We start from the raw sequence: 20,970 nt of genomic DNA, 5'->3' as shown, positions 1-20,970 counted from the left end.
CCACTGGTCTTTGCCATTTCTGAGCTGATGGCACTGTTGGACATCTTTGAAAGGAAAGTTAGCATGCTATGTCTTTCACCTGATGCACTAAGTTTCCTTGGCCGACGACTGCATCTACAGTTCACAACGTTGGCCATTTTTTTGTGCTTCAAAGCTGAGAAATACAGACAGGTACTTATCCATCATGCAATACCATCAAACAGGCATCTGATTGGCTCCAAATTTATTCTACAGCAGGACAACGACCCCAAACAAACAGCCAATGTCATTAAGAACTTTGGCCCTCATTCCGAGTTGTTCGCTCGCTAGCTGCTTTTAGCAGCATTGCACACGCTAAGACGTCTCCCTCTGGGAGTGTATCTTAGCTTAGCAGAATTGCGAACGAATGATTAGCAGAATTGCGAATAGAAATTTCCTTGCAGTTTCTGAGTAGCTCCAGACTTACTCATACATTGCGATCAGTTCAGTCAGTTTCGTTCCTGGTTTGACGTCACAAACACACCCAGCGTTCGCCCAGACACTCCCCCGTTTCTTCAGACACTCCCGCGTTTTTCCCAGAAACGCCAGCGTTTTTTCGCACAAGCCCAGATAACGGCAAGTTTCCGCCCAGAAACACCCACTTCCTGTCAATCACAGTACGATCACCAGAACGATGAAAAAACCTCGTTATGCCGTGAGTAAAATACCTAACTTTTGTGTAAAATAACTAAGCGCATGCGCTCTGCGAACCTTGCGCATGTGCAGTAAGCGACTAATCGCAATATAGCGAAAAACGTCAACGAGCGAACAACTCGGAATGAACCCCTATCTTCAGCGTAAAGAAGAACACGGAGTCCTGGAAGTTATGATATGGCCACCACAGAGCCCTGATCTCAGAATCATCTGGGATTACATGAAGAGACAGGAGGATTTGAGCAAGCCTACATCCACAGATGACCTGTGGTTAGTTCTCCGAGATGTTTGAAACAACCTTCCAGTTAAATTCCTACAAACAATGTGTGCAAGTGTACCTAGAAGAATTGATGCTGTTTTGAAGGCAAAGGGTGATCACACCAAATATTGATTTGATTTAGATTTATCTTCTGTTCATTCACTTTGCATTTTAATTAATAAAAATACACTATTAACACTTCTATTTTGGAAATATTCTTACTTTGTGGCATTTTTTCCACACCTGCCTAAACTTTTTGCTCAGTACTGTATATGTACACATTTGACTCCTTATATACTGGATAGTGTATGTTATACAGTACTAATAATTAACATTATTAATGGTCTATAGCAGTGCACCCCTAACAGTGAATTTTTCCCAGATCTCCTTGATGGTGCACAGGTGTATTCATTACTTACTGACACATTTTAAAGGATTCAAAGTTGGTGCTAATCAACATGCAGGTCTGCTAAAATTCTAAATATACTATTTCTATACCAGTCATGGTGTAGGCCAGGTAGGGGGCGGGAAGGGGGGGTTCCAGGCAACCGGACACCGCCCTGCATTTGCCTATGACTGTATATACTATATGATCACACCAGCCTGATATTCTTTACTGTATATACCATATGAAAACCCCAGGCTGATATTCCTTACTGTATATACTGCATGATCACACCAGCCTGATATTCCTTACTGTACATACCATATGATAACACAAGCCTGATATTCCTTACTGTATATACCATATGAAAACCCCAGGCTGATATTCCTTACTGTATATACTATATGATCACACCAGCCTGATATTCCTTACTGTATATACCATATGATAACACCAGCCTGATATTCCTTACTGTATATGCTATATGATAACACCAGCCTGATATTCCTTATATACCATATGATCACATTAGAATTATATTCCTTACTGTATATGCTATATGATAACACCAGCCTGATATTCCTTACTGTATATACCATATGATCACATCAGCCTGATATTCCTTACTGTATATGCTATATGATAACACCAGCCTGATATTCCTTACTGTATATACTATATGATCACACCAGCCTGATATTCCTTACTGTATATGCTATACAATAACACCAGCCTGATATTCCTTACTGTGTATACCATATGATTACATCAGCCTGATATTCCTTACTGTATATGCTATATGATAACCCCAGACTGCTATTCCTTACTGTATATACTATATGATCACACCAGCCTGATATTCCTTACTGTATATATCATATGATAAAACCAGCCTGAAATTCCTCACTATATACACTATATGATAACACCTGCCTGATATTCCTTACTGTATATACCATAATGATATCAGCAGTCTGATATTCCTTACTGTATATGCTATATGATAACACCAGCCTGATATTCCTTACTGTGTATACTATATGATCACACCATCCTGATATTCCTTACTGTATATACTATATGATCACACCATCCTGATATTCCTTACTGTATATACTATATGATCACACCAGCCTGATATTCCTTACTGTATATACTGTATGATCAAACCAGCCTGATATTCCTTACTGTATATACTATATAATCACACTAGCCTGATATTCCTTACTGTATATACTATATGATCACACCAGCCTGATATTCCTTACTGTATATACTATAACACCAGCCTGATATTCCTTACTGTTTATACCATATGATGACCCCAGCCTGATATTCCTTACTGTATATACTATATGATCACACCAGCCTGATATTCATTACTGTATATACTATATGATCACACCAGCCTGATATTCCTTACTGTATATACTATAACACCAGCCTGATATTCCTTACTGTTTATACCATATGATGACCCCAGACTGATATTCCTTACTGTATATACTATATAACACCAGCCTGATATTCCACACTGTATATACTGTATGATCACACCAGCCTGATATTCCTTACTGTATATACTATATGATCACAGCAGCCTGATATTCCTTACTGTATAAACTATATGATAACACCAGCCTGATATTCCACACTGTATGTACTGTATGATAACACCAGCCTGATATTCCTTACTGTATATACTATATGATAACACCAGCCTGATATTCCTTACTGTATATACAGGTTGAGTATCCCTTATCCAAAATGCTTGGGACCAGAGGAATTTTGGATATTGGATTTTTCCGTATTTTGGAATAATTGCATACCATAGTGAGATATCATGGTGATGGGACCCAAGTCTAAGCACGGAATGCATTTATATCACATATACACCTTATACACACAGCCGGAATGTAATTTTAGCCAATATTTTTTGTAACTTTGTGCATTAAACAAAGTGTGTCTACATTCACACAATTCATTTATGTTTCATATACACCTTATACACACAGCCTGAAGGTCATTTAATACAATATTTTTAATAACTTTGAGTATTAAACAAAGTTTGGGTACATTGAGTCATCAGAAAACAAAGGTTTCACTATCCCATTCTCACTCAAAAAAGTCCGTATTTCGGAAAATTCCGTATTTTGGAATATTTGGATATGGGACACTCAACCTGTATACCATATGATAACACCAGCCTGATATTCCTTACTGTATATACCATATGATAACACCAGCCTGATATTCCTTACTGTATACACTATATGATCACAGCAGCCTGATATTCCTTACTGTATATACTATATGATAACACCAGCCTGGTATTCCACACTGTATATACTGTATGATCACATCAGCCTGATATTCCTTACTGTATATACTATATGATAACACCAGCCTGATATTCCTTACTGTATATACTATATGATAACACCAGCCTGATATTCCACACTGTATATACTGTATGATCACACCAGCCTGATATTCCTTACTGTATATACTATATGATCACACCAGCCTGATATTCTTTACTGTATATACCATATGATAACACCAGCCTGATATTCCTTACTGTATATACCATATGATAACACCAGCCTGATATTCCTTACTGTATATACTATATGATCACACTAGCCTGATATTCCACACTGTATATACTATCTATATAACACCAGCCTGATATTCCACACTGTATATACTGTATGATCACACCAGCCTGATATTCCTTACTGTATATACTATATGATCACAGCAGCCTGATATTCCTTACTGTATATACTATATGATAACACCAGCCTGATATTCCTTACTGTATATACTATATGATCCCACCAGCCTGATATTCCTTACTGTATATACTATATTATAACACCAGCCTGATATTCCACACTGTATATACTGTATGATCACACCAGCCTGATATTCCTTACTGTATATACCATATGATCACACCAGCCTGATATTCCTTACTGTATATACTATATTATAACACCAGCCTGATATTCCACACTGTATATACTGTATGATCACACCAGCCTGATATTCCTTACTGTATATACCATATGATCACACCAGCCTGATATTCCTTACTGTATATACTATATGATAACACCAGCCTGATATTCCTTACTGTATATACTATATGATAACACCAGCCTGATATTCCCTACTCTATATACTATATGATAACACCAGCCTGATATTCCTTACTGTATATACTATATGATCACATCAGCCTGATATTCCTTACTGTATATACTATATGATAACACCAGCCTGATATTCCTTACTGTATATACTATATGATAACACCAGCCTGATATTCCTTACTGTATATACTATATGATCACATCAGCCTGATATTCCTTACTGTATATACTATATGATAACACCAACCTGATATTTCTTAATGTATATACCATATTATAACACCAGCCTAATATTCCTTACTGTATATACCATATGATAACACCAGCCTGATATTCCTTACTGTATATACTATATGATCACAGCAGCCTGATATTCCTTACTGTATACACTATATGATCACACCAGCCTGATATTCCTTACTGTATATACCATATGATATCACCAGCCTGATATTCCTTACTGTATATACTATATGATCACACTAGCCTGATATTCCACACTGTATATACTATATAACACTAGCCTGATATTCCACACTGTATATACTGTATGATCACACCAGCCTGATATTCCTTACTGTATACACTATATGATCACAGCAGCCTGATATTCCTTACTGTACAGTATATACTATATGATCACAGCAGCCTGATATTCCTTACTGTATACACTATATGATCACAGCAGCCTGATATTCCTTACTGTATATACTATATGATCACAGCAGCCTGATATTCCACACTGTATATACTATATGATAACACCAGCCTGATATTCCTTACTGTATACACTATATGATCACAGCAGCCTGATATTCCTTACTGTATATACTATATGATCACAGCAGCCTGATATTCCTTACTGTATATACTATATGATAACACCAGCCTGATATATTCCTTACTGTATATACTATATGATCCCACCAGCCTCATATTCCTTACTGTACATACCATATGATAACACCAGCCTGATATTCCTTACTGTATATACTATATGATAACACCAGCCTGATATTCCTTACTGTATATACTATATGATAACACCAACCTGATATTCCTTACTGTATATATTATATGATAACACCAGCCTGATATTCCTTACTGTATATACCATATGATCACACCAGCCTGATATTCCCTATTGTATATACTATATGATAACACCAGCCTGATATTCCTTACTGTATATACTATATGATAACACCAGCCTGATATTCCCTATTGTATATACTATATGATAACACCAGCCTGATATTCCTTACTGTATATACTTTATGATAACACCAGCCTGATATTCCCTACTGTATAAACTATATGATAACACCAGCCTGATATTCCTTACTGTATATACTATATGATAACACCAGCCTGATATTCCTTACTGTATATACTATATGATAACACCAGCCTGATATTCCTTACTGTATATACTGTATGATCACACCAGCCTGATATTCCTTACTGTATATACTGTATGATCACATCAGCCTGATATTCCTTACTGTATATACTGTATGATAACACCAGCCTGATATTCCTTACTGTATATACTATATGATAACACCAGCCTGATATTCCTTACTGTATATACTATATGATCACATCAGCCTGATATTCCTTACAGTATATACTATATGATAACACCAGCCTGATATTTCTTACTGTATATACCATATTATAACACCAGCCTAATATTCCTTACTGTATATACCATATGATAACACCAGCCTGATATTCCTTACTGTATATACCATATGATATCACCATCCTGATATTCCTTACTGTATACACTATATGATAACACCAGCCTGATATTCCTTACTGTATATACCATATGATATCACCAGCCTGATATTCCTTACTGTATATACTATTTGATCACAGCAGCCAGATATTCCTTACTGTATATACTATATGATCACACCAGACTGATATTGCACACTGTATAATCTATATTATCACATTAGAATAATATTCCTTACTGTATATGCCATATGATAACACCAGCCTGATATTCCTTACTGTATATGCTATATGATAACACCAGCCTGATATTCCTTACTGTATATACTATATGATCACACCAGCCTGATATTCCTTACTGTATATACCATATGATATCACCAGCCTGATATTCCTTACTGTATATACTATTTGATCACAGCAGCCTGATATTCCTTACTGTATATACTATATGATCACACCAGACTGATATTCCTTACTGTATATACCATATGATAACACCAGCCTGATATTCCTTACTGTATATACCATATGATCACACCAGCCTGATATTCCTTACTGTATATGCTATATGATAACACCAGCCTGATAGTCCTTACTGTATATACTATATGATCACACCATCCTGATATTCCTTACTGTATATACTATATGATCACACCAGACTGATATTCCTTACTGTATATACCATATGATAACACCAGCCTGATATTCCTTACTGTATATACCATATGATCACACCAGCCTGATATTCCATACTGTATATACCATATGATCACACCATCCTGATATTCCTTACTGTATATACTATATGATCACACCAGACTGATATTCCTTACTGTATATACCATATGATAACACCAGCCTGATATTCCTTACTGTATATACCATATGATCACACCAGCCTGATATTCCTTACTGTATATGCTATATGATAACACCAGCCTGATAGTCCTTACTGTATATGCTATATGATCACACCAGACTGATATTCCTTACTGTATATACCATATGATAACACCAGCCTGATATTCCTTACTGTATATGCTATATGATAACACCAGCCTGATATTCCACACTGTATATACTGTATGATCACACCAGCCTGATATCGCCTCTTCTAGGGAATGGGACACAATAATATTCTTTTACTCCTGTTGCCTAAAAAGAGAAGAGAGATTCTCCCTCCAAGGTTTAACAGAGGAGGGGGCCCCTGTGCAGACACCATGCATGCCCCTTTCTCTCTACAGCACACGTGCAGGTCTCTGGAAATATGGCATCAACCATGTTCCGGTGACTAATCACTACTGTGCATGCACGTCCACCATTTTCCAGAGGATTTTTTGCTGCAACAGCAGTGCCAAAGTGGGACTCTGGAAAGGTAAGTGATGTGTACTGCACCCATTATATATACAACAAAGCATCCAACCCCATAGAATATCCAGAAAAGGAGGAATATCTCCAGAGCTCGAGGAGGGTATAGCAATCATCTTTATTGTAACTGGATAAGATGTGTCTGTGACACAGTGCTAGGACTGGACAGTCCCTTACTCCCTACAGGAGAGCTGTACACTAATCTATTTATTTATTTATTTATTTATTAACAGTTTCTTATCAAGCGCAGCAAATTCCGTTGCGCTTTACAATTTGAAATAGGACTATCCTGATAATTGTATCAACTTCAACCAATATAATGATCACCCTTTTACTCACAGAGTGGGATAAACTATGAACAGTGACCAAGTAAAAAGGTTAATAAATTAATAGTACATTTATATTTATTAACGGCGTAATAAAACAAATAACTACTGTACTGGAAAAATGAATTACACTATGAAAAGTTTTCTCTGGTGCAGACAGTAATTGATGAAAAACTAACAAACATATTATTTATAATCTAATTAAAAAAACAACAACAAATAAATTGAAATCAGTATCGTGACAAAATAGGACATAATAATTGAAATACCTAAAAATAAAGCATACAAGTCAGGAATCACACTTAAACGGTGACACGTTTCGCAGCATCTTCCTCAGGCTCTGCCACTGAACTTGATATTATTCTATGTATATACTGCAGGGTGATACCAAGTGCTAGACCGGCCATCTGGCACTTCTGGCTAATGCCGGAAGGGCTGATTGGCTGATGGGTTGGTCTACTCTGCATGGCTGCCTGGCACACGGAGAAAGTGGCTGGCGGGGCAGCTCCTCCTCCATGCACTATGCTCGTCCACAAGGAATACAGAGATATAGGGGTGGGCCATGAGATCAGGCCTCCGGTGACTTGTGGCACACCCCCGTGAGCTATGACCATACCCCCTTTGCAGTGCATGCAGAGTAATATGCCAGGGCTGTTTTAGATCCCCAGTACATCCCTGGTGACACAAGCCTGATATTGCTTTCTGTATATACTGCAGGGTGACACCAGCTGGATACTCCTTTGTATACCAGAAGATCACACTGTTCAATATCTTCTTATCCAACATTATAACACCAGGTTATAACACCATATAGAAAGCTGCAGCATAATTGCTACAGTGACACAATCCAAAGATAAAACTCAGGCCATGAAGACTTGTAATTGTGACCAGCTCCCTTATCCAGTGCCCACAGTGCAGTCACTTCCATCAAATTCACTAATACATATGTGACCAGCTCCCTTATCCAGTGCCCACAGTGCAGTCACTTCCATCAAATTCACTAATACATATGTGACCAGCTCCCTTATCCAGTGCCCACAGTGCAGTCACTTCCATCAAATTCACTAATACATATGTGACCAGCTCCCTTATCCAGTGCCCACAGTGCAGTCACTTCCATCAAATTCACTAATACATATGTGACCAGCTCCCTTATCCAGTGCCCACAGTGCAGTCACTTCCATCAAATTCACTAATACATATGTGACCAGCTCCCTTATCCAGTGCCCACAGTGCAGTCACTTCCATCAAATTCACTAATACATATGTGACCAGCTCCCTTATCCAGTGCCCACAGTGCAGTCACTTCCATCAAATTCACTAATACATATGTGACCAAACTGGAAGCTGATTAAATGGTTTGCTTATGACAGTCATATTATGTTTGGACTCTGGGTAGCATGAAATACAGACAATAACCGCTTCTGCAATGTACAGTACATCTCTCTGTAGAGTCTTATCCATGCAATGTACAGTCCATTTATCTGCCAAGTCTTATCCATGCAATGTACAGTACATCTCTCTGCCATGTCTTATCCATGCAATGTACAGTACATCTCTCTGCCATGTCTTATCCATGCAATGTACAGTACATCTCTCTGTCATGTCTTATCCATGCAATGTACAGTACATATCTCTGCCATGTCTTATCCATGCAATGTACGGTACATCTCTCTGCCATGTCTTATCCATGCAATGTACAGTACATTTCTCTGCCATGTCTTATCCATGCAATGTACAGTACATCTCTCTGCCATGTCTTATCCATGCAATGTACAGTACATATCTCTGCCATGTCTTATCCATGCAATGTACGGTACATCTCTCTGCCATGTCTTATCCATGCAATGTACAGTACATTTCTCTGCCATGTCTTATCCATGCAATGTACAGTACATCTCTCTGCCATGTCTTATCCATGCAATGTACAGTACATCTCTCTGTCATGTCTTATCCATGCAATGTACGGTACATCTCTCTGCCATGTCTTATCCATGCAATGTACAGTACATCTCTCTGTCATGTCTTATCCATGCAATGTACGGTACATCTCTCTGCCATGTCTTATCCATGCAATGTACAATACATTTCTCTGCCAAGTCTTATCCATGCAATGTACAGTACATCTCTCTGCCATGTCTTATCCATGCAATGTACGGTACATTTCTCTGCCATGTCTTATCCATGCAATGTACAATACATTTCTCTGCCAAGTCTTATCCATGCAATGTACAGTACATCTCTCTGCCATGTCTTATCCATGCAATGTACAGTACATCTCTCTGCCATGTCTTATCCATGCAATGTTTAATACATTTCTCTGCCATGTCTTATCCTTGGAATACACAGTACATTTCTCCATCAAGTCTTATCCATGCAATGTACAGTACATTTCTCTGTAAAGTCTTATCTATGTGGTGTACAGTACATTTCTCTGCGAAGTCTTATCCATGCAATATACAGTACATTTCTCTGTGAAGTCTTATCCATGCAATGTACAGTACATTTCTGTGCCAAGTCTTATCCATGCAATGTACAGTACATTTCTCTGCCAAGTCTTATCAATGCAATGTATGGTACATTTCTGTGCCAAGTCTTATCCATGCAATATACTGTACATTTCTCTGCCAAGTCTTATCAATGCAATGTACAGTACATTTCTCTGCCATGTCTTATCAATGCAATGTATGGTACATTTCTGTGCCAAGTCTTATCCATGCAATGTACAGTACATTTCTCTGTAAAGTCTTATCTATGTGGTGTACAGTACATTTCTCTGCAAAGTCTTATCCATGCGATATACAGTACATTTCTCTGTGAAGTCTTATCCATGCAATGTACAGTACATTTCTGTGCCAAATCTTATCCATGCAATATACTGTACATTTCTCTGCCAAGTCTTATCAATGCAATGTATGGTACATTTCTGTGCCAAGTCTTATACATGCAATGTATAGTACATTTCTCTGCCATGTCTTATCCATGCAATGTACAGTACATTTCTCTGCCATGTCTTATCCATGCAATGTACAGTACATTTCTCTGCGAAGTCTTATCCATGCAATGTACAGTACATTTCTGTGCCAAGTCTTTTCCATGCAATATACAGTACATATCTCTGCCAAGTCTTATCCATGCAATGTACAGTACATCTCTCTGCCATGTCTTATCCATGCCTTAGACAGTACATTTCTCTGCCATGTCTTATCCTTGGAATATACAGTACATTTCTCCATCAAGTCTTATCCATGCAATATACAGTACATTTATCTGCCAAGTCTTATCCATGCAATATACAGTAAATGTATCTGCCAAGTCTTATCCATGCAATATACAGTAAATGTATCTGCCAAGTCTTATCCATGCAATATACAGTACTTTTCTCTGTCAAGTCTTATCCATTCAGTGTACAGTACATTTATCTGCCAAGTCTTATCCATGCAATATATGACCTCTAACATACAACCACATCATATATATATTACACCAGTTGATGGTGGCCAATTATGACAAATTCAAAGTTGCCAGTATAGGATTTGGACAGATACAGGGGTACAGGGCAGAGAATGTGGAGATGGCTTTTCTTGGAAGAGTAGTGGGGGGTAATACCACAGATAAAGAAGACCATTTGGTAGGACTAAGTATTCACAACTTGACACTTACTTTGTGGCCAGCAGCATATTCTTTCTGGAGTGCAGATCAGTGGGGTCTGTGTGCTGTCTATTCAAGTATTCTGACACTGCCTTGGCTGGGAATTCGGTTTCACAGATGTAGCCAAAATCCCTGGCTAGATGGACAGCTTCACCTGTGGGAAACATACACCTGTGTTCAGTGCTGTCACGTTAACTGACTTTTTGCCACAGAGGCCTGAGCTGCTGTGCTATGGGAAGCAAAGGGTTAATTGAATGAAGAACGTAACTCTATATTCCTAATAAGTACTGCAAACAGCAAAGGTTGGTGGCTCTCCAGCTGTGGTAGAACTACAAGTCTTAGCATGTCTTTGCAATCTAGAATAATGGCCCTCATTCCGAGTTGTTCGCTCGTTGCTGAATTTCGCTATATTGCGATTAGTCGCTTACTGCGCATGCGCAATGTTCGCAGAACGCATGCGCTTAGTTATTTTACTCAAAAGTTAGGTATTTTACTCACGGCATTACGAGGATTTTTCTTTGTTCTGGTGATCGTAATGTGATTGACAGGAAGTGGGTGTTTCTGGGCGGAAACTGGCCGTTTTATGGGTGTGTGTGAAAAAACGCTGCCGTTTCTGGGAAAAACGCGGGAGTGGCTGGAGAAACGGGGGAGTGCCTGGGCAAACGCTGGGTGTGTTTGTGACGTCAAACCAGGAACGACACTGACTGAACTGATCGCAGAGGCAGAGTAAGTGTCGAGCTACTCAGAAACTGCTAAGAAATTTCTATTCGCAATTTTGCGAATCTTTCGTTCGCAATTCTGCTAAGCTAAGATACACTCCCAGAGGGCGGCGGCTTAGCGTGTGCAATGCTGATAAAAGCAGCTAGCGAGCGAACAACTCGGAATGAGTGCCAATGTTCAGGATTAGGCTGTGCAACTGCAGAATATTGTAGAACTACAAGTCTCAGTGTGCCCTGCCAGCAATGAATCATTTATCCGCCTTGGACAACTCTGCCTGTTGTAGAACGGAGTGAGCCATGTTGAGTTGGACAGGAAAAGCGCTTTACTGCATCACATACACAGTACACAATGGGTCTAATTCAGATCTGTTCGCTCGCTAGCATTTTTCAGCGATCAGGTAACTACTGCGCATGCGTATGCACCACAATGCGCAGGCGTGTCGTACTTGTACAAAACGGATCATTGCTGTGCACTGGTTCTAGCGAAGAATCCATTCGCACAGCCGAACGCAAGGTGATTGACAGAAAGAAGGTGTTTCTGGGTGTCAACTGACCGTTTTCTGGAAGTGGTTGCAAAAACGCAGGCGTGTCCAAGCGTTTGCAGGGCGGGTGTCTGACATCAATTCCGGGCTCGAATAGGCTGAAGTGATTGCAGCGGCTAAGTAAGGTCAGGGCTACTCAGAAACTGCGCAAGCTGTTTTTGTACTGCTCGGCTGCACATGCGATCGCACACTTGCACAGCTAAAATACACTCCCCTGTGGGCGGCGTCTCTCTGTTCGCAGCGCTGCAAAAAATAGCTAGCGAGTGAACAGATCTGAATTAGGTCCAGTATGCGGTTAACATACTGCCCGTCGGGATCCTGGCACAGCATGCTGGGACTTGTAGTTTCATAACAGATGTCGTGTCAGCATAGGCCTACCTTTGTCTAAATGTATACATCTGCCCCTACCTATAATTCACCCATTGGCACATAAGCATCCACTCTTTATAAAGATTATTATTATTATTATCATTAAGTCTTATCGGCATTTGGATGTTAAAATGTAAAGATTGAGGCACTGAGACACAGAGACGCATTCTTCACAAGAGAGAGGAAAATAAAACAATAATTAGGCCTAATATAGGGCTTAATTCAGACCTGATTGCTTTTGTGCGAATTCGCAAGGCGGCCGATTATCGATTGACTGTTCATGCGTATAAATCGTAGTGCGCACGCACGAGGCCAAACTGCAAAAAAACAACGTCTTTTTGAACGCTAGGCGTACGCTGGCTAATTGACAGGAAGCAGATGTTTAGGGGTGGTAACTGGCCATTTTCTGGTAGTGTCAGAAATGACGCATGCGTTCCCAAGCGTTTTCAGGGTGGGTGTGTGACGTCAGCTCCGGCCCCAATCAGCCTGATCCTATCACACTGTAGGAGTAAGTCCTGGGCTACGCACACACTGCACAGACTGGTAAATCATTCGATGCTGAGTGAGTTGCGAACGGATTTGCAGCTGATCGGCGTTTGCAAAGCTTTTTGTGCGACGTACGCAGACTTGCACGGGGCAGATTTTCACTTTGTCTGGGCGGCAACTATCCAATCGCAAACCTCTGTAAATTCACAGCGGAGTGATCAGGTCTGAATTAGCACCATAATTCTGTCACCCCTTTGCAGGTTTAGGATGTCTGGCCTGCAGCCTGTGCCTCAGGAATGTGTTTCTCACCACAGATATAGCGATGGGCCATGGGAAGTTCGTCTTTGAGGGGATTCTGACAGACTACGGTTCAGCCCCTCAAGAATAAAAATCTTTTTATTTCAAAAGTATGACCTGGGGCGGACATGACTGGGGCAAAGCATGCAGCAAGACACTGCGATCCCTCCCAATACACACAGTGCTCAGCCAGGCACTCAGGGTCATTCTTACATGCTGCACACTGTACTTTAAAAATGTGTGTGTGTGTATATATATATATATATATATATACATATATATACATATATATATATACTAGTTATTTATGTATATAGCCTGACAGTATATATTTATATTTTGGGTAAATATAATACACAATCAGGACACAGGTACACACTTTTATTACGGAGACAATAATAAAGTAGCTGTAAAGTTGTAGCTTCTAGAACCTGACATTTACAGAAAACAGGAGGTTCTTAGTGCCCATTTACCACAGCAAGGCGACCTCTTTCAGGTGGGAACCTGCACCAACACTAGACTTTCCGGGTGTGATATGTTTGATAGAATAGACTTAAGTTGACAGTGACTATTGGTCGACGGTAAGTAGGTTGACAGGGACTCCAGGTCGACTTATACTAGGTCGACATGAAAAAAGTTTGACATGAGTTTTTAAAAAAAAAATTGGTCTTGTTTTCTTCGTACAGTGACCGGGAACCCCAATTAGTGCACCGTGTCCCTGCGCTTTGCTCGCCATGCATCGGGCGAGGTGCCGCGCTCCACTACCACTGCACTCGGCTCAGGTTACCGTTCCCAATTGTAGTCCACGTGGATTGTAAAGTATGAAAAAATTCAAAAATTTAAAACAAAAGTGAAAAACTCATGTCGGCCTTTTTTATATTGACCTGGTACATGTCGACCTAGAAACCATGTCAACCTAATTACTGTCGACCAATAGTGGTTGACCTAGACACTGTCGCGCTAAGTCGTGTCGATCTAGAGACCGGATCCCAGACTTTCTGCGTGGGACTTACCATGCGTTCACAATGTGCACTCAGAGCCTACTGTGTTCTGTAAAAGTCAGGGTATATAACAGCGTTAGCTCTATAGAGTCTCCTGTAAAAGTCTCTGCCAGGATGTATTTATATTATTTCCTCTAGATCCTTGCAGTGAGGAGAGTATTTGCTGAGAGTACTGTAATAATAATAATAATAATAATAATAATAATAATAATACTTATCCCATCTCTTAAGAGACACATAGTTGACTTGTAATTACAGGTTACAGGCTTCTCCACTTACACTGTGACATGTCAGACAAATGTGTTATCATTTCACTTACTGTGTAAGTGGATTGTGATTAATATAAATTACCACTGTACTGTAATGCAATCCTTCTCCCCATCCACTGGCTGTAATTATCTCTGTAGGGAGGAGCTCACTGCACTGAACCACGTGACTGCTGCCAGCAAATTGTTACATTGTAACAGTTACACACACACACACACACACACACACACACACACACACACACACACACACACACACACACTGATGTACATCTCCAGTTACTCAACACTAAAGCATCAGTTATCCAGATAAAACTATCCAGAAGACATAAAGGGACACATACATAATTAACTAATTACCTTGGGGTACATCAGAAATCGAAGTGGAGTTTATCTATAAACGTCTTCAAATGGTTTTCCCTACGATCAATAACCTTTCCTAAGATCAATAACCTATGCCTTAGCTAAACTTCTTTCAATGTAATTAAGATGATATAGGTTAAGGATAAACAGAAATAATAATAATAATAATAATAATAATAATAATAATAATAATAATAATTTACTAAAAAAAAAACAGAATTGCAAATATTTCATAGAATTTAAGATTTTGCCAGATTATTAAATTGGAGATCATGCTCCTTCCTACATAATGAGAGAGCACAATATAGTTACATTTACAAATGGAGATATTACAAATAAAGTGTATGACCAGAGACAATTGCCTTGAACAATATTAGTTGGATTTGTGGAAATCTGATATTAGCTCCTGTGCAGGTAAAAAGTGTCTGTGCGTTGTGTAACTACAAGTCCCAGCATACCACTACAATCTTGCTGTGTCACAATAGCTGACAAGCTGCAGGTTGCCCACCACTGCCCTAGTCATTGCAACTAGTTGCTTGTCCCACTGGGGGCTGATTGGAACATAGAAGCCTGGCAATATGTGTTGGTACCTACCTTCCACCAGGGAAGTCAGCAGGGTGACATTAGCAGCCTTACGCCTGCCCGCCGGCAAATTCAAGCCAATTTTTTCCAGTCTTTCCCTTAGAGACCTTCCACCATTTTTCGATTTTGCTCTGAAATCAGACATATGAAAACACCTATTATTATGGTGATGATGATGAAGACGAAGAAGAAGAAGAAGAAGAAGAAGAAGAAGAAGAAGAAGAAGAAGAAGAAGAAGAAGAGGAGGAGGAGGAGGGAGAATAAAAAGAAGAGTAGTAGAAGAAGAAGAAGAAGAAGAAGAAGAAGAAGAAGAAGAAGAAGAAGAAGAAGAAGAAGAGGAGGAGGAAGTAGAAGAAGAGGAAGAGGGAGAAGAAAAAGAAGAGAAGAAGAAGAAGAGGAGGAGGAGGGAGAATAAAAAGAAGAGTAGTAGAAGAAGAAGAAGAAGAAGAAGAAGAAGAAGAAGAAGAAGAACAACAAATACTTGACACATTGTATATGAAAAGGGGTACTCTGACTTCTACAGTCTACAAAAATAGTGTAAAGCTAGAAACATAATGAGAAACAAATACGATCCACCTGTGGCTCAACAGCTTTGTGATATTACAATTCCCAGTGAGCCCTGTTAGCGGTAAGCCAGGTAAGCATGCTGGGGCTTGCAGTTCCACCACAGTCTTGCAATAAAGCCAGTTGATTTATCCGCTCTTATTGCCAAACTGCGACATGAGGTGTATTATGTTGCTGTAGTTAGTATAGACAGTGTAACTGATACCCCAGTGCTGCACAGTAAGTTGTATATCACCTCTATGGTAAGGGGACTGCCGCAGGTGTCGCGGCAGCAGCGGTATGTGACCCCTGGAAGAGACATCAAAGTGCCGCAATCTATTGTCTTAATTCACCTGACTGGGATGGGGGTGGGGGTGGTTAACCCCATCATCTCTGCAAACTCACCTCCTCAGCACACCTCCCAGGAGAGAGGCATTGAGACACTCTGGGGGGGACAGGCGTCTCTGCACCTCCCCCACTGTCACTTTGTATTTGGACGTGGAGCTGAGCAAGGACAGGCGGCCTGGTACCGAGCAGAAGACTTCTCCGGCGTTCACTGACATCCCTCCCAAAAAGCCATCCTTGCTCATCATCAGGGAGGTGACAGACTTGGGGGGGACGGGGACTGCGAAGACAGAAAGGACTGTGTTACCTCAGCCACCTCCAATATATGAATTGCAGACGAATTTGCAAATAAGTGGAACTATATTCAGTGGATGCAATATTCATTTATATTATTATATAGGATAGCTGTGGATGGAATATGCACACAGAAAATCACTCTGGGCTAAAGGGAAAAATCTACACATATATTTAATCTCAGAATTACAGGAAAGGTAGAGGAATAAGTCTCAGCAATTATATTATTAATTATTATTATCATTATTATTATTATTATTATTATTATTATTATTATTATTCCTATGTGTGTTCCGTTCTCGGTGTACCTTTCATGCTTACTGTATCCTTGCGTTTGCCTATAGGAAGACTGGGAACTATAGTTCAAAGTCACAATGAGCTATGCCAGTGGTTCTCAAAGTCGGTCCTCAGGACCCCACACAGTGCATGTTTTGCAGGTAACCCAGCAGGTGCACAGGTGTATTAATTACTCACTGACACATTTTAAAACGTCCACAGGTGGAGCTAATTATTTCACTTGTGATTCTGTGAGGAGACCTGCAAAACATGCACTGTGTGGGGTCCTGAGGACCGAGTTTGAGAACCTGTGAGCTATGCTAAATTTCAGTACAAACTTAATCAGGAGTAATTATCAACACAAGGAAAAGTAAACAGCTCCATTCCACTGCAGAGACACAGTAACAATCTACTGCAAATAACCGTTACTTTAAATAGGTTAATATATATGTATATTTTTCAGGAGATGCAGCAGTTATATATATATATATATATATATATATATTAATTTATTTGATTAAACTGCAGCATCTCCTGAAAATTGTACTTGTTCACCATGACATCCGACTGTATGGATGCGTGTTTTGTCGCCCGGGTAACAATGAGATCGCAGCGCTGGACGATTTTTTCCTTGTTTGTATTATTGTAAGGAAATGTTTTGCGAGAAATACAGTATATGAGAAATATATTGCACAGTGACAGAGCACAATTTTTAATAATAATAATAATAATAATAATAATAATAATAATAATAATAATAATAATAAGTAATTAGTATGTGATTGGGTACGGGTCCTCACCTGTACCTGCATTATATACCAACTCGGGTCTGATTTTACACAATTACCTTTAGACTACAAACATGTCCAGCCTTATTTGTAGTTTAAGTTAGTTTATTGACAGACAGAGTTGTCCCAATTCCCCCATAGGGATTATGCTTTGATAATAATAATAATAATAATAATAATAATAATAATAATACTACATATGGTGAGATGCTCTGCAGGCGGCTGCAAGGTACATATTACCGGGATGCCTTGTGTCTGCAGCCCATGCTCGCCTGGTTTATTAGTAATTATGGGTTTATGGAAGGACAGCGGGAAATAGTGAGAAAAATGGGGCATGGAGAATAACTTTGTTTCATGTGCACAGTATCTGGGTATACTCATTAATCCCTTCCTGAGTACACTGCAACACCCACCCGGCACTAAAAAGGGTTGAGGCTTTGCCCAAACTCGCCCAGAATTAACCCCAAAGATGTGAAGCTGAGGATGAAGGATGGGTGGGGGGGAGAGGCTGCTGCACATCCTCCAAATTGCTGAGTTATTCGCTAAGGCATAATAGCATCTAAAATGCAATCTCGAATGAAACTAAATAACGACATCATTAATACATGCCTATGTAATATCTATATTAGCAATAAATAAGTAAAATTACATCACTAATACTGGAATACGTAGTAACAAGCGCTCTACCAATAAATAAATAAATAAATAAATAAATAAATACGTACAATGACATAGACAAATGCATAATTAAGAAATAAATATAAAGTAACTGCATGAGCAATACATACAAAATAAATACTTAATAAAGGCATATGGTGTTGTTACTATTATAAAAAAAATGTTATTACATAAATTTTTAATTAATTTAAAAAAAAAATCATCCAGAATCTGTTACATGCGCTGAAAATTAATCTGAAAATCCTTAGGGACCGTTTCCAGGTAGTTCTGGCCGATGGCTAGAAGAGCTGTATTAAGGTAATTTACTAGCGAAATAATAATAGTAATTCTTATTTATAATATTATAAAAAATAAAAAATATCTTATTTGTACTAATAAATGTAATACTTAGTTTTGTTATTTTTTATTATAATTATAATTATTATTATAATAATAATTTTTATTATTATTATTATTAGTATTATTAAATGGATTAGTAGTACTAATAAATGTAATGAACGTTTTTTCTAAATAATAATAATAATAATAATAATAATAATAATAATAACGGATACATATTATAATATTCTTCTAAATAAATAAATAAATAAATAAATAAATAATAAAAATAAATATACTGTGTTGTCTAATGTTCTATAAATTTTGCAACAAAAATCTAAAAACAAACAAACAAGAAACACAGGCACAGCCCCCTTCTGGTATCAATTATGTTTCCTTGCTTGTCCCACACATAATAGCTGCGAATACTGACTACGTCTGCCTGTATAGTAAATATTATGCTAATGTCACACTCGCTGCTCTCCTGTCCTAATGGCAGAGGATTCCCAATGATTTTTTAATGTCTACTTGGAATTTGGATGCGTTAATGTAGCGAATCCTTCTCATTATTGCTTTTATTGATTGCTCATTGACCAAGCCCCTCCAAATCGTATTAACCACCCTCTGCCAATACCTATTACTGGATCTTAAGTGCCCCTTCCATTATCCCCACAGAATCTGCTGCCTAATGCTGGCTCTAATGGGCCAGCTAGGAGACAGGGGCCACGGTCCCTGACTACTGCATTAATAGCACAAGGGGGGCTCATACAGAAAATTAGCCGTAAACGAGCTCTGGAGATCTGCAAGTGGAGGAGACATTTATCACGCTGGCTACCTTAACGCGTCTCTATCGCTTTCCCTACTGGGAACAACTCATTTCCTCCTAACTAAATGGCTGCTGGAACGTCAGCTGTAGTCAGAGGGCCGGGGTAACGAGGGGGGAGGTATAAAACTGGCTAGTGGGTCACAGGACCTCTGCACATCTCTGACACCCACCCAAATCATGCTATCCCCACTCAGACCCCTGCATGGCCTCTCGCAGACCCCCCTGGAATCACCTAATCACCATTTCCTGTATTAACTGGACATAAGTCTTCAACCTCTGGCTCTTTGTAGAACTACAAGTCTCAGAATGCCATAGTCAATTCTATATTAGAACTAAGGGGGGGGGAAATTAATTTTCTGATTCCCCGTTAAATGTATTTATTTAATTTTTACATGTTGTTATATTCTATTACATCTGTATGTAACATGATGTAAATTAATACTAAGTTTTACAACAATATTTAAAAATTGATGCTGTATTACAGTATGTCAGATTATACTGTCACAATTATTATTATTATTATTATTATTATTATTATTATTAGTAGTAGTAGCAGTAGTAGTAGTAGTGGTAGTATCACCACCACCATTACTGTTGATATTTTTTAACTATTCTTATTACGTTTAGATTTTTTATTATTGTTAGTGATATATATTAAATGTAATGTTTTTGATATTATTATTATTATTATTATTATTATTAT

General features: G+C 38.8%; 1 protein-coding gene across 7 annotated transcripts in view; it reads right to left on the bottom strand.

The window, feature by feature from the left end:
- Positions 1-20,970, bottom strand: part of TFAP2B (transcription factor AP-2 beta) — a 55,014-nt gene that overhangs the window by 23,105 nt on the left and 10,939 nt on the right. For 4 of the 7 annotated variants that reach the window (XM_063915131.1, XM_063915134.1, XM_063915132.1 and 1 more), the window contains exons 4-6: positions 17,148-17,367; positions 16,212-16,354; positions 11,587-11,728 (exon numbers count right to left, since the gene is read on the bottom strand). In XM_063915131.1, the coding sequence (XP_063771201.1) occupies positions 11,587-11,728; positions 16,212-16,354; positions 17,148-17,367 (505 nt within the window). The remainder of the gene's footprint in view (positions 1-11,586; positions 11,729-16,211; positions 16,355-17,147; positions 17,368-20,970) is intronic. The other 3 variants (XM_063915133.1, XM_063915136.1, XM_063915137.1) reach the window with 1 other exon arrangement.

The sequence above is a fragment of the Pseudophryne corroboree genome, chromosome 4 (genome assembly GCF_028390025.1).
Source record: "Pseudophryne corroboree isolate aPseCor3 chromosome 4, aPseCor3.hap2, whole genome shotgun sequence".
NCBI lineage: Eukaryota > Metazoa > Chordata > Amphibia > Anura > Myobatrachidae > Pseudophryne > Pseudophryne corroboree.
The sequence above is the reverse complement of the archived record's forward strand: the minus strand, read 5'-3'. Positions and strand labels throughout refer to the sequence as shown.